Below are 14,888 nucleotides of genomic sequence, written 5' to 3' on the forward strand. Positions count from 1 at the left end.
TCCCCCACTTACCAGAAGATCTTCTCACTCCAGTCTCAGAGGGGAGCACTCTCAGTAGGGCTTGCTATCATTCTTCGAACGTTTGAGCTGCACTTTAAGCCTCTTCATTCCAATCTGAAAGCCGTTCATGGACTGGATGGCAGCTTGAGCTGAGACAGGATTGTCATAACTTACAAAACCTGTATGGTCAAACAGAAACCTAGGTGAGAGACTAAGTAAGGCAAGGAGTCTCAGTCCTCTTTATGCAAGAAGTTATCTATGTATTTAGTCTCAAATCTCAACTGTTCACAGCAGGCATGAAAATTCTGGCAAAAATATCAACATTAAAAACAATTAGGTTCTCAGCAGTACCACCTTTGGACCAGTACTGTTAGCAGAAATCACCACCTCCACTACAGGTAAAAGTAAAGTTCAAAAAGAGATCATATGATCTGCTGAGGTCAAATCAGCTTCCTCTGAATTTGTCTGCAGCTCCTTTCTTTCTCAGTGGCAAAATACTAAATCCCATTCTGACAACAAGAGAAGTCAACATACCAAAACACTTGCTCAGGTTTGTCTGCTTGTCTATGAAAACCTTGGCAGACACGACATTCCCAAAGGGCATAAACATCTGCAGCAGGTCCTGGTCTCCAAACTCCTGGGGCAGGTGGTAGATGAACAGGTTGGCTCCCTCTGGACCTTCAAATATCCGTTGATTGGAAGAATATCAGTGTTAAGCATGCTTATCAGCCAGGGCTTATGGTCTCTCATTCCCATCTATACTAACACTAGCAAAAAAAAAAAAAAAACCAACAAATTTATGCTTTGAGGGGAACTAAACAGATTCTCTCAATACAAGGCAGGAAACCTAGCAGTAATTCCAAAATTAAATTAAATTTCTCCCCTTGCAAGTGTCATCTCATGGAAACATGTCTTTTTGGTATTTTTATTTTTCTTTTTGGTTTTTGAGACAGGGTTTCTCTGTGTAACAGCTATGGTTGTCCTTGAACTCACAGAGATCCACCTGCCTTTGCCTCCCAAATGCTGGGATTAAAGACATGCTCCACTATTCCTAGTTCACGGAAGGATATTAAAGTCCCACCTTGCCAGAGAGGGTATACAGGGACTGGAAAGAAGATAGACCTGCATGTATAGTAGTAAAGCAGAAACTGGAGCACACAAGAAAATAAGGAAAGGGGGGTAAAATGGGTTATATGCTAAAACAAGTTTCAACCTGTGATCCTACCACAGGAGCCTGAGACAGGAGGATCTAAATAAATTCCAGGTCTGCCTGGGCTAACAAACAAACAAACAAAAACCAACAACAAACAAAACAAGGAAACAACAAAAATTAGGTTTCAAAGCTAGGTGACGGTGGTGCATGCCTTTAATCCCAGCACTCAGGAGACAGAGGTCAACCTGGTCAACAGAGTGTGTTTCAGGGCTGCTTTCCCCTGTCTCGGGGAAAACAAATAAAACAAAAACAACAACAACAAAAGGTTTCTGGATACTAAAGGGGCAACAAACAGGCTGGTAGTGCCAGGGGCAACAATCAGAGTAGCAAATAACAGTGGGATGCTAGGGAGTTTCTAGTAGATATTTATAAATATTCTCCCACTATGATAGTAGTTTCAGCACTATATAAACTTTTTTCCTCTCTCCATTTTTCTGTATAAACTCTTAAAGCTTTATACCAAAATGAGTGAATTTTGAATTTAGACATACCTAAGCTGTATCCCAGTAAAAAGAAAAGACTTTTAAAATGTGCCTACAGTCAATACTAAACTCAAAGCAGACTACACTTTCTTTACTTGCAATGTGATTTTCTAATGAAGAGTGACTAAGACAATAAATAACAATCCAGCCACATATGTCTCCTACTTATTATCAAACACATGGCCCTTTATTGCCCCCAGGTCCATGCACTTGCCATGTCTGTGCCACTTTTACTCTTTCTACTACACATACTTGGTTTGCTTTCTCACATCTTCCAGGTCTCTTAATACTAGTTCACACACTAAAGCCAAAAGGGCTACTTAATATCAGCACTCGGGAGGCAGAGGCAGGCGGATCTTTGTGAGTTCTGAGTTCGAGGCCAGCCTGGTCTCCAGAGCGAGTGCCAGGATAGGCTCCAAAGCTACACAGAGAAACCCTGTGTCGAAAAACAAAAAAACAAAACAAAACAAAACAAACAAACAAAAAAAAAACCCAAGTCAAACCCGAATACTAGCAGGAACACTGTCTAAAAAAGTCTTTCCTAAATTTAGTTTCATTTAAATGACCCACATCTCACTCCAGTAAACCAACAGACTATCTCACTCTATCCCATCACATTTCAGTATCTTATTTAGGACATTCATTAATCAGAAAGGAAAATGTCAAATGATATATACCTAAAAGGGATACTCAGACAATCCTCTGACTGATTCACAACCCAGAGAAGAATCCCCAACTAAACAAGATTCTTGTCACATGACCAGATGCAGTAATTACAGTGTCTATTTCTTTGTTAAAAACTAAGCTCCATCCTAAGAGGATCTGTAAAGATTCTGATCCCTCCCACCCCCAAATTGCAAACACTTCATAGTGTTAACCAGTCTGGTCTTGGCCTTGGCTGGAAAAAGTTTAGTTTGACCACCTATAGCCTGCTGCCTCAAACCTCACCTTCCATTTCTGGTGCACTCACCTTCCTTCTGGCTTCCAGCAGCACCGATACTCTGCTGTGTCAATAAATTCTGGTTGTACAGAGTGGGGAGTGCTGCAGCAGCATATTGCTGGATACCAGAATATGCCTGGGTGAGGGCCTCCATGGTGCTCCCAGTGCCATTGGAAAGGCCACTGCTGCCCAGACCGCCATTCAATGCAGCCATTCCTTTGTTGGAGGAAGAACAAGGTTAATATATTGGAAAGATTCAATTGATGCTGAAGACAGACATATTTAAGTTTCTAGAAATGAATCCCTCCCCTCAAAATGTGCCCATTCATCTGCCTCTTAACTTCCCACTGAATGAGATTATTATCTGACTGGTCCCATTTCAGGATACTTCACCAGGCTTTAATATTTATGTGAACATTACAAAATGTCATCAATGTTTTCTAGCACATGGAAGAACTGACACCATTCACAAATGCCTATGTGTATTTTTCTATGGCTATTCTATCTCTTGTTCATACAAATCTGGAATATGGTAAAGTAAGCCCCAGAATAAGGGGCTTATAAGATGGGAGTACACGCTATCATTAAAATAGCAGCAAACATTTACTGAGCATGTTCTGTGTGCCAGTAACTGAACTAAATGTGCCCACCAGCCCTTTGCCTATGTTCTTATTTAACTGTTTATTGTTTTTTTGCCTTTTTTTTTTTTTTTCTTATTTTTTAAAGACAGCTTCTCTGTGTAGCTCTGGATGACCTGGAACTCACTATATAGACCAGCCTGGCTTCAAACTCACAGAGATACACTTGCCTCTGCCTCCCGAGTACTGGAATTAAAGGCTATGCCACCATTGCCTGGCATCATTTAACTTCTTAAGAACCCTTCCAAGTATTCTATTATTTCTACTTTATAGATAAGAAAATGACTATTAGAATGATGGTCCAAGATTCCAACTAGCTAAGTAGCAGAGTGTGGGTTTACCTCAGCACTGACAAAATCCTACCGTTATTCCTGACTTTTCTTGGACCAAGGCAATTATTCTGGGTGAGTTTATGGATGTGTCAATTATAAAAGTCAATTATAAAAGTAACCAGCCCATTACCTGCCAAAGAGCCAACGTTGAGGCCAGCTGTTGCTCCAGCTAATGTTTGCAGGGCTCCAAGTGAGGCTATGGGGTTGACAGAGTTACTGCTGCTGGAGCTCGGTGAAGATCCTGCTATTAGAAATCCAGGAGTTAAATTATCACTTGCCTTCTCTTGCCAACAGGAACCAAAGCACAAGAATGATCCTATCTAACTCTTCTATTTGCAAAACAGGGGTTTTGCAATCACTGAATTACTGAAATGACATCTGAGGTGGTCACCAACCCTAAGAACCTGAGCCTCATTCCTGGACCCACAAGATGAAAAGAATGTACACATTCTCACGCTCACAAATGAGAATGCACACACACCACACACCACACACCACACACCCACACCCACACACATGAACATAGCTTGCAGAGACTAGAAAAGGAAACTGAATTCTCTGCAGTCACAGGCTGCTTTAAGTTGCCTATTGTGGGTGCTAAGAACCAAGCTCAGGTATGCTCAAAGACCAGAACATGCTGTTAATCACGGACCTCTCCTGCCACAATAGTTTAAAATTTTTTAATGAGGAGCAAAAACAGACAAAAATTCCAAAAAGGGCGTGGCCCACAAATCTTTAATCCTAGCACTTAAGAGGCAGAGGAAAAAAGATCTCTTTCAGGTTCAAGGCCAGCCTGGTCTATACATTGAGTCCAGGACAGCCAGGACTCACAAGATACAGACTCTTGTCTCAAAAAACAAAATGGGGAAGGGGGGGGGGAGGATACCAAGACCTCTGAATCTTTGTTCATAATACAACCCACTTGTATATATGCTAATTCATTTCCAAGATGGCATGCCCATCTCCTTAGTCTCTGCCTTCAAACAGAGAATCTGTCCAAGGAACACAATGCTCCTTATTGGCCCCTTACCTGAACTGGTGAGTACGCTGAGGGGACTGCTGGATGTAGTGAGGGCATTGGTACCACTTGGTGTGTTCTGAGCTGCACTAGCTGCAGCAGCTAGTGCAGCCAAATTTTGTAGCTGCATTGCATTTAACCCTGCAATATCCAGAAAAAGACATGAACCAGCAGATTAGGTGCCCAATGTTACTCCAGCAATGCCTGAAAACTGGTCCCAGACAATGAGGAAGTATTCTATGTAAGAATATACTTACTTTCTATATTTTCCATAATATACTATAGGACTCCAAAAGATCAGCTATCATTCAGTAAGAAACGTTAAAATAATGGGGTTCTAATTCAGAGGTATGGCATATGTTACCATGCATGGGGCCTTGGGTTCTCTCTCCAGCAGGGAGGAAAAGAGAAGAAACTTACAACCACTTTCTTAGAGAAGAGCTTGCTAATACAATAGCAATGGCACTCTAAATGAGCATTAATACTGACCTGCCAAACTGAGTAAGGAGCATACCTGTGCCCTATCATGGGACCAGGAGCTCAAAGGGACAGTACAAAAAGCTACAGTAAAGTAAGTCCCTCTTACACATATAGAGGTGCACTAAAGAGGTACAAAGAGGTCTTGAAGGCTCCATGGGAGTAACAGAAAAGAACAATAATAGAAGAAATAAAGAAAATGCTGTCACTGTAACAGTAAATTAATCATCAGAAGATGGCAGAAAAAAATGTGAAGGAAAGAATTGTAAGTGAAACCTCAGTAACACAGAGGAAGAACAAATTTTGCTACCCAAACCAAACCCAAAACCAAAAAGAATAAATCTGAATTATGTTGTGGTTTTGTAAAGCATTTTACTAGAGGACATAGAAACTATCAGGAGAGGAAAAGTAAAAACACCACACGTTATAATTTAATAATTTCCCCCCAAACACAGAAAACTAAATTCCCTAGGACAAAATCAATTACTATTAAAACTTCAAAACACAGTTCACCAACATGTCCCCTTTCTCTGTGTATGCTTAGCTACACTCCACTGCACAGGGTATAGGCACAGGCTGCCTCTTCAGGCTTTTCTATTAGCCAGTACCTCATGTCTGTCTTTAGAACTTCATTTTACTACAAACCATATTATTTATAATTTACATGAATTCAGAAACACAAAAACTCCCTGGCACTAGCAGCTTTGGTAAGTATTTACACAAAGTCACTGAATGTTACTTCACATAGGCATCTTGAGAGTTTTTTCTGCATCTGAATGGCCAACCCTGGATGGTCCCTAAGGGCTCTTGGCCATCTTCCTTCCCCAGCAGTGACTTAGAATGAAGTACACCAGACAACTTCAGAGCAATGTGGCACCAACCAACAATATGGCTACATAACAGAGATAAGAAATTTGAATCCCTAGATAGTCACCTTATGTAACGAGTGAAAAAAGTTTTGGCAGACATGGTGCAAAACTCTCAGACTGAGGCAGCTGTCTGCTGGCCTGTGTGCTGCTGCTCCTCTGCAGCAGTGAAGCACTTACCTCCCATTGGGTGGAGGCTGCTCAGGGTGTTGAGGTTCCCAGAGGAGGCAGTCTGCTGAAGGAGCTGCAAATAAAGCTAGACATTACACCAAAAAACAGAACAAGAGTGAGAGTGAGGGCTGGTTCTGCATCTGGGATAACTCTACAGCACAGCAAAGCAAGAGTGCAGAGGCCCCCAGAGAGAAGAAAGTCAAAGACAAGATCCCAAGCCAATGCAAGGCTAATGACTATACCCAACAAGAGCAACATAGCTAAAGCCCCAGTCCAGAAGACCATTTCCCTTGATAGTGAGCTAAGCTCATTTCTGGGCAGCAGAATACAGCACAGCAAAGAACAAAAAATTGCAGAGAAATAAGCACATCTTATGAGTTATAGGCCATTTCTAGTTTCTTCCTCTCCCACGCTCTCCTAGTGAAACCATCACATCCATATTCTTTAGGTTACAAACATTACTAGTTTATTTTATTACTTTGTTGTTGTTGTTTGAGACAGGTTCAAACTATAAGTGTTGGCTGGCCTTACACTCAACATGTAGACCAGGCCAACTCTGAATCCAGAGACTCACCAGACTCGGCCACCTCAGTGCTGGGATTAAAGGAATACAACACTACACCGAGCCTTCCACTTAACGATTTTAAATCATTGGCTCGTATTATAAGTGTGTGTGTGTGTGTGTGTGTGTGTGACAGAGACAGAGAGAGACAGAGACAGAGACAGACAGACAGACAGACAGACAGACAGACAGACAGACGCACACTCTCTTTTATGTAGCTATGGCTGTCCTAGAACTCACTATGTAGACCAGGCTGGCTTCAAATTCAGTGATCTGCCTGCCTCTGTCACCGAGTACTGGGATTAAAAGTATTACCACAACACCTGGCTAGAGATCATTTTCAAAGCATTATTCTGGTTGAAAACTACAATATTTTTGAACTTATGTAATGTTCCTAGCTTTAAGAAATAATTTACTCTACTGAAAAAAACTTTTATCTCTCTTAACTGATTTTAGACATACTAGCTAGAATAAATTAGTAGTTTTATTTGTTTCGTTGTTTACGGGGCATCAAATTAACTAGAACTTAGTACGGGGCAACAGAAATATTATCTTTCCTGTTTCCATATAGAATTGGTATCTAAAAGAATGAGGAATGAATAACTGCATTAGTTGTTCCTATGTTGCATTTCCAAACTATCCATATAGACATAAGGTTTTTACCAATTATAGTTTCAACTACCTTCTCTTTCTGAGTCAAGGCTTCAGTCTGGGCAGAAACTCACTGTGCATCCTGCTATGGACTCCCAAGCACTGGAACTATAGTCATGTGCTACTATGCTCAAAGATGCCCTTTCCTTTGTGCCTCACAATTCTAATAATCCCTGTGAGATTATTATTAATTATAAACTAAATAATAGATTAGAGCTGGATCTTCTTTTAGATTGTATGACTCAAAGTCTTACAATCAATTAAAGGAAACCTGTTAACAATTTGGCAAATGCAACAATTATGAACCTGTAATTCTCATTTAATAGTATTCATTTTAATCTCAGTGGTGGTTGGTGCATGCCTTTAATTCCAGCACTCTGGAGACAGAGGCAGGTGGATCTCTTGTGAGTTCAGGCCAGCTTGGTCTACAGAGGGAGTTCCAGGTCAGCCAGAGTCACACAAAGAAACCCTGTCTTGAAAATAAAACAAAATAAAAAAGATTTTGATAATGCTCATCACATCTTGTAGAAAGAGATATAAAAAATGATGCTGAGTAGTAAAGATTTTCCTAAGCATTTCCTTGAAGCAGGGAAACACAAGACATTTATAATCTTCAAATTAAAACCACGATTTCGGGCTGGAGAGATAGCTCAGCGGTTAAGAGCCTGCTCTTCCAAAGGTCCTGAGTTCAATTCCCAGCAACCACAAGATGGCTCACAACCATATGTAATGAGATTTGGTGCCGAACACTGTACACATAATAAACAAACAAACACGATTTCACTTTACTTGTAGCAAGTGCCTCAAGATTAAACCATAAAAGAGAAAGACGTGACTTAAATGACACTGCTTAAATTTTTACGTAAAATCTCTACATGCCCAAAGTTGCAAATGCCACTGTTTGTTAGCTAGAGACAGCAGAAGAAGAAACAGATGGGAGCTTGCACAGTCTGCAGAAAGCAAATCACACAACTCACTGCTAAGTACTGGGGCCCAAGAGTGTTCAGACTAGCCAGGTTTCCCCACACAGATGCTGCACTGATCTGTTGCATCTGTTGCTGGAGCTGCTGGGCCATTCTCTTCTGTTCTTTGTCCTTCTGGGTGTCAGCAAATTTTACCACCATGGGGGATGAGCAACCCTATGAAAACATCAAAACCAAAGGGTCAAATTCCTTCTTTAGGGACCAGGGAGATGGTTCAGTGAGTAAAGGAGCTTATTGCAAGCTGGATGACCTGAGTTGGATCCCTGAAGCCCACAGAGTGGAAAGGGAAGACCGACCCTTACAAATTGCCCTGATTTCTGCATCTATACTGTGGATGAATAGGAATACACAGGAACACAGAATTTAAAACAACAACAAAACTTCCTCCTGGGCTGGAGAAGGAAACCATCCTTTTTGTTTATACGAAAGCTGCATTCTAATTTCCACCGCCCCTAAATGGCTTTTTTGATAGAAAGTAGTGGCAAAAGACTATTTCTAATAATCATTTTCTGTTTATTATTTTTAAAACAGGGAGGTCTTACTATGTTGCGAAGTTGGTTCTTAACTACTGGGTTCAAGTGCTCCTCCTGTCTTAGCCTGAATCACTGGGTCTATAAGTATTCATTGTATCTAACTCAAAGATGTTAGCTGTTTATTTAAAGAGTTATTACTTATTCTATATGCATGAGTGTTTTCCCTACTTGTATGTATGGGCACCACATGCATTTATGGTCCCAAGGAGGCAAGAAGATGGTATTGAATCCCCTAGAACTGTAGTTACAGATGGTGTGAGCCACCATGTGGATGCTGGGAATCAAACACAAGTCCTCTGCAAGATCATGAGGTACTCTAAACCACTTGAGCTCCATCATTTTAAACTTACTATTTCAGACCTTAAGGTAGACTATGTTAAGTTTCAGGATGATCTGGTGTTGTACATGCTGCTAGATTTTGATAGGTAGCTATCCCAGCACTGCCAGGCAAAGGATTTTCCTGGCAAGGGATTTTTTTCCTCTTCCACCTGTCTGCTCCTTACCTCCATGGTTTGTGCTTGGTGCATTGCTTTGATAGCTGTCTGTGCCATCGTTCTTGTTGTAAAAGTCACAAATGCACAACCTAGTAAGGAAAGATAATCAATATTCATTTGTTTAGAGATTTATCTGTCAGACATTAACTAAACATCTAACTTACTGTGTGCTAACTACCATGTTAGCAATACAAGTGATCCTACTTTTTATGGTTTCACAAGTTGATACAATAGATAGAATGGTCATGATGGTACCATGAGCTACCAAGGAACTGCAAATAGGAGGAATGACTGATTGAGGGAGAAGCAAAGAGTCCCACTTCTGCTAAAAAGCAAATGTGAGGGGAAAATGGTTGTATGTGGACATCAAGATCCCCAGCAATCAAGAGAAATTAAGGAGACAGAACTTCTTAAGCAGGACTGGCAAAACACAAAAGGGATCAACTGGTAAGGCATGGTGGCGCATACCTTTGATCCCAGTACCAGGCAGAGGCAGATGGATCTCTGTGAGTTCGAGGCCACCCTGGTCTACAAAGCAAGTTCCAGGACACATCCAGGGCTACAGAGAAAAACCCTGTCTGGAAAAACAACAAAGAGAAGAAGAAGAAGAAAAAGAAAAAGAAAGGATGGAAGAAAGGAAGGGAGAGAGAGAGAGAGAGAGAGAGAGAGAGAGAGAGAGAGAGAGAGAGAGAGAGGAAGGAGGGAAGGAAGGAAGGAAGGAAGGAAGGAAGGAAGGAAGGAAGGAAGGAAGGAAGGAAGGAAGGAAGGAAAACAAAAGGGATCAGCTAGCGAGAGGAATGACAAGATCAGGTGTACAGCAAGAGGTAGCAGGCCCAACCTCTTATTTATGGTGGCTTCATCTATCTGTCTTCCACTAGTCCTGTTAAATAAGAGACTGCAATTAAAGACAAGCATCTTTTTTAAAAGCTATAAAAATGTACCACCTCGGCTCAAGCCATCAGGTCCCCGCAATATCCGGCATTCTTCAATCTGTCCAAATGAAGAGAACATGACTCGGATGTCATTTTCAGTACACTTCTTGGAAATCATACCAATAAACAGCTTCCTGTCTTCCACAGCTAAAAGAGTAAAACACAAAAGTCTTGGACATTATCACTAAAAAGCAGTGTAGTATATATAGCCAAGAGCCAAAGGGTTTGAATCCTGGCTGTGTATCATATGATCCATTTCACAGATTCTTTTTCGAGAGGTTCTCTCTCTCTCTCTCTCTCTCTCTCTCTCTCTCTCTCTCTCTCTCTCTCTCTCTCTCTCTCTCTCTCCTCCCTCCCTCCCTCCCTCCCTCCCTCCCTCCCTGGCTGTTCTGGAAATCGCTCTGTAGACTAGGCTGGGCTCAAACTTGAACTCAGAGATCTGCCTGCTTCTGCCTTCCAAATGCTGGAATTAAATGCACGCATCACCATCACCCAGCCCATCTCACAGATTCCTTTTTTCCTGTGTTTCCTGTTAAAGATTTATTTATTATGCACACAGTGTTCTGTTTGCATGTATGCCTGCAGCCAGAAGAGGACACCAGATCTTATTATAGATGGTTGTGAGTCACCACCGTGCGGTGCTGGAAATTGAACTTAGGACCTCTGGAAGATAAGCCACTGCTCTTAACACTGAGCTAGTTCTCCAGTACACGCCCCCTCCCTTTTAAATAATTTATTTAACTTTATTTTATGTCCACTGGTTGAAGGTTTCAGATTCCTTGGAACTCCAGCTACAGACAGGTGCTGTGCGCTGCCATGTGGGTGCTAGGAACTGAACCTGGGTCCCCTTGAAGAGGAGTCAGTGTTCCCAATCACTGAGCCATCTCTCCAGCCTTCATCTCACAGATTCTAAGACACTTTTCTTCTTCCCATAATTTTACATCAATGGTATAAAAATTGTATTATCAATTATATAACAGCATAACCATGATAACTTAAAAATTATACATATTTGGAAGCATTTGCATAAAATGTGGAGAATTTATATTCCTGTTCAAGTTATTTCACCAATCTGTTTGATTAATAGATAGCAAGGTTACCACAAAGGCTAATCTTGTAGGTATAAAACGCACGTTTGTGGCATCTTGCCATATACTTAGCATGTTTGCTTTTTCTAGCAAAACCAGGAAAAGGTTTTCACACTTGATATGACCAGGGAACAGAAGACTCTTTATTACAAACTTTCTACTTTCCTTTTCCAACATTTTAAATTTTACTTAACTTACTTAAAATTTCTCTTAAACCGTGAATGGCTTTTGGTCTACCCGACCCCCCCCCCTCCTTTGGAACAGGGTCTCTCTACATAGCCCTGGCATCCTGGAACTTGTTATATAGACTAGGCTGGCTTTAAACTCACAGAGATCCTCCTTCATGTTTCCTGAGTGCTGGGTCATTTGTATTTCTAAATGAAACTCTTGAGAATTCAAAACTAACATTCTAGCCTCTGAGCTTTTCACACAGCATTGTTCTGTTGCATTCTGTCTAAGTAAACCTTTATGAGTCAGCAGCCATCCAATTTTAAGTGGATTCTACTGAGAAACCTGCATAAATCCCCACAATTTCACTGAGGAAGACCAAGTCCTCAAGAATGGCACCAAACATAGCTATCAGTAGTATAGCCTGTGAGAAGGTCTGCCTGTTTCTACACATCTTTTTCCTAGCTGTTTTGGGGCAAATTCTCCTCTGAGTTTCCTGCTGATCTTTTTGTTCAGATCATGAACTAGTAGTCAGACTTGCATTTTCTCCAAGAGTTTCTTCAGTTGTGGGGGTGAAACAAAGATTATTTGTAGCTTTCTGAGCACTACCAACTTCAATTTCTTTGGCTGCCATTATGTTTTGCTTCTACAGATGACACTTTAAGTCTGAGTTCATCCCCAGCTCCAAAAGTACCTGGGTCATAGCTTGCTGCTGGGCTGCAGTATCTTGGCAACTGCACTGATCGTGGCCTTGTCCCTACTGAGCTCAGGAAAGTCTGTCCTAAAGCACTAGCAGGTCTCCTTTCCAGATGGTCCACTTTCCTCCTTAACCCTGTCCATAAGAAAGTATACTTATCAAGAACATTCTAGGTTTTCTGTTTGTGGATATGACAGTTTTTGAGATATGGTCTCATGTGGTTAAGCTGGCCTCAAGCACGTAAATGCTTGAAACTACACTGTATACTCCCACACCTGGCTAATTCATCCTAGTATGTATTATTTCTGTTAACTCTATTTCTCTCACTAGTTGTCAAAATTTCAACAAAGGATACTTGCTGTTGTTTTGTTTTTCATGTAACAAAAGCCCTGACTGTCCTGGAACTTGCTCTCTGCACAGGCTGGCCTTCAACTCAGAGATCCACCTGCATCTGCTTCCCAAGAGCTGGGATTCAAGGTGTGTGCCACCATCACCACCCAGCTCAAAGGAAACTTTTTTTTTTCTTTCCCCGAGACAGGGTTTCTCTGTGTAGCTTTGGAGCCTATCCTGGCACTCACTCTGGAAACCAGGCTGGCCTAGAACTCACAGAGATCCGCCTGCCTCTGCCTCCCGAGTGCTGGGATTAAAGGCGAGTGCCACCAAAGGAAACTCTTATAGCACAATTCAGCACAAATATCCTAAGAATAGCAAAGCAAAAAGAAGAAAGAAAGAAAGAAAGAAAGAAAGAAAGAAAGAAAGAAAGAAAGAAAGAAAGAAAGAAAGAAAGAAGGAAGGAAGGAAGGAAGGAAGGAAGGAAGGAAGGAAGGAAGGAATACAAAAATCTCATGCAGAGCAGACCCTGATGTGCTGCTTGCTTACCGTTGTTCTTTTCACTGTCAGCAGGTTTCATCTGTATAGGGTGATGCATCTGAAAAGCAAACCCACTGGTATTATTCTCGAAACCCATGAATGGCTTTCAAAAATATATAGACTCTAAAGGGCATATCAAAACAACGGCCTTTAGAATTCTCTGATATCATGGCTGCCCAGTTATTTTACTTACAAAATATTAGACAGAATGTGACTGACTCATAAAGTTAAAATACATAAGACTTGGCAACAAGGACAACTTTTGGTGTAATTTCTTTGAAATTGTCCCCTCATAGTCTATTTTCAAAATGCTTTCCACTATGTACTTGCCATATATAAGCATGTCCCATGCATAAAAACAGAAACAATGCCATTTTTACTTATAAGAGCCTCTTACCCCAGGGAGAACCTTCATGTTGTGAAGAGCATTCTGAGCTTCTAAAGCAGCTTTGCGGGTGTAAAATGTAACAAAACAGCACCCTGAATAAACAAGATTTTACAAAATCAAATCAATGCCTTGAAAACAGATAATTCCTAGAACATTTCTATTCCTACACTGCTGCAGAACTTCAAGAGAGGAATGAGTTTATTAAAACTGGAGCAGGAAAAAAAAAAAAAAAAAGAGGCTGGGCAGTGGTGGCAGACGTCTTTAATCCCAGGACTGGGGAGGCAGAGGCAGGCGGATCTCTGTGTGTTTGAGACCAGTCTGGTCTACAGGAGTTAGTTCCAGGACAGCCTCCAAAGCCACAGAGAAACCTGTCTTGAAAAACCAAAACTGGAGTAGGAGGACAAGGGTTTTACCTTTTTTGTTTTGTTTTTCGAGGCAGGGTCTCTGTGTAGCCTTGGCTATCCTAGAACTCACTCTGTAGACCAGGCTGGCCTCAAACTCAGATCCACCTGCCTCCCATAAGGGCCAAGGGGCATGCTATTTTTTTTTTAAATGTTCTTTTTTTTTTAAATTTATTTATTATGTATGCAACAGTCTGCTTCCATGTATATCTGCACACCAGATGAGTGCACCAGATCTCATTATAGATGGTTGTGAGCCACCATGTGGTTGCTGGGAATTGAACTCAGGACCTCTCTGGAAGAGCAGTCAGAGCTCCTAACCTCTGAGCCATCTCTCCAGTCCAGGCATGCTATTTTTAAGCACCTTTATTGCTCTAGCCTATTCTAGCTCTGGGTTGTATCTCTAGAGTCCTTGTAATCATCAGAAGTCCTCTTTTGCTTCTGTAACTTCTCTGGGAAATCCCCACTCCCCCGTTTTTAAAAAAAACAAACCCCTTGAGTCAAAAAAAATCTCATTTAGCACAGGCTGGCTTTGGATTTGGTATGTTAGCTAAGGATGTCCTTGAACTCCCGCCTCCATGTTCTGCGAGCTGAGATTACAGTCTACACAACCATGCCTGGCTACAATGCTAGCTTTACAAATGTTATGTGCCATTCCATTTAACTAATCCTACCATAAACTAGGTAGTATGCTGAGGAACAAGACCTAGCTACATAGTCTCTATTCTGGCAGCCTGGTTTCTTGGGAACCCCTTTTCTCTCTGCTTGCTGAGAACAAACCACTCCCAATATCATAGTCAGTACTTCAATTAATTAATTAATTAATTAATTAATTAATTTGTGGTGTTTTATTTTTTGGAGACAGGGTTTCTCCGTGTAGCTTTGTAGACTAGGCTGGACTCGAACTCACAGAGATCTGCCTGTCTCTGCTCCTGAGTGCTGAAATTAAAGGAGTGTGCCACCACCGCCGCCGCCCAGCTTAAA

At 41.3% G+C, this 14,888-nt stretch overlaps 1 protein-coding gene across 11 annotated transcripts in view; it reads right to left on the reverse strand.

Moving 5' to 3' along the window:
* The window catches only part of Celf1 (CUGBP Elav-like family member 1), a 77,167-nt gene that overhangs the window by 6,154 nt on the left and 56,125 nt on the right, over window positions 1–14,888 (reverse strand). For 4 of the 11 annotated variants that reach the window (XM_027422591.2, XM_027422596.2, XM_027422588.2 and 1 more), the window contains 12 exons: window positions 13,513–13,595; window positions 13,125–13,173; window positions 12,243–12,380; window positions 10,305–10,439; window positions 9,370–9,449; window positions 8,328–8,489; window positions 6,147–6,222; window positions 4,636–4,764; window positions 3,736–3,849; window positions 2,666–2,851; window positions 535–678; window positions 13–179 (listed from right to left, as the gene is read on the reverse strand). In XM_027422591.2, coding sequence (XP_027278392.1) covers window positions 52–179; window positions 535–678; window positions 2,666–2,851; window positions 3,736–3,849; window positions 4,636–4,764; window positions 6,147–6,222; window positions 8,328–8,489; window positions 9,370–9,449; window positions 10,305–10,439; window positions 12,243–12,380; window positions 13,125–13,173; window positions 13,513–13,595 — 1,424 coding nt within the window. In that variant the 3' untranslated portion in view covers window positions 13–51. The remainder of the gene's footprint in view (window positions 1–12; window positions 180–534; window positions 679–2,665; window positions 2,852–3,735; window positions 3,850–4,635; window positions 4,765–6,146; window positions 6,223–8,327; window positions 8,490–9,369; window positions 9,450–10,304; window positions 10,440–12,242; window positions 12,381–13,124; window positions 13,174–13,512; window positions 13,596–14,888) is intronic. The other 7 variants (XM_027422590.2, XM_027422589.2, XM_027422598.2 and 4 more) reach the window with 7 other exon arrangements.

Source organism: Cricetulus griseus, chromosome 6, assembly GCF_003668045.3.
Source record: "Cricetulus griseus strain 17A/GY chromosome 6, alternate assembly CriGri-PICRH-1.0, whole genome shotgun sequence".
Lineage (NCBI taxonomy): Eukaryota > Metazoa > Chordata > Mammalia > Rodentia > Cricetidae > Cricetulus > Cricetulus griseus.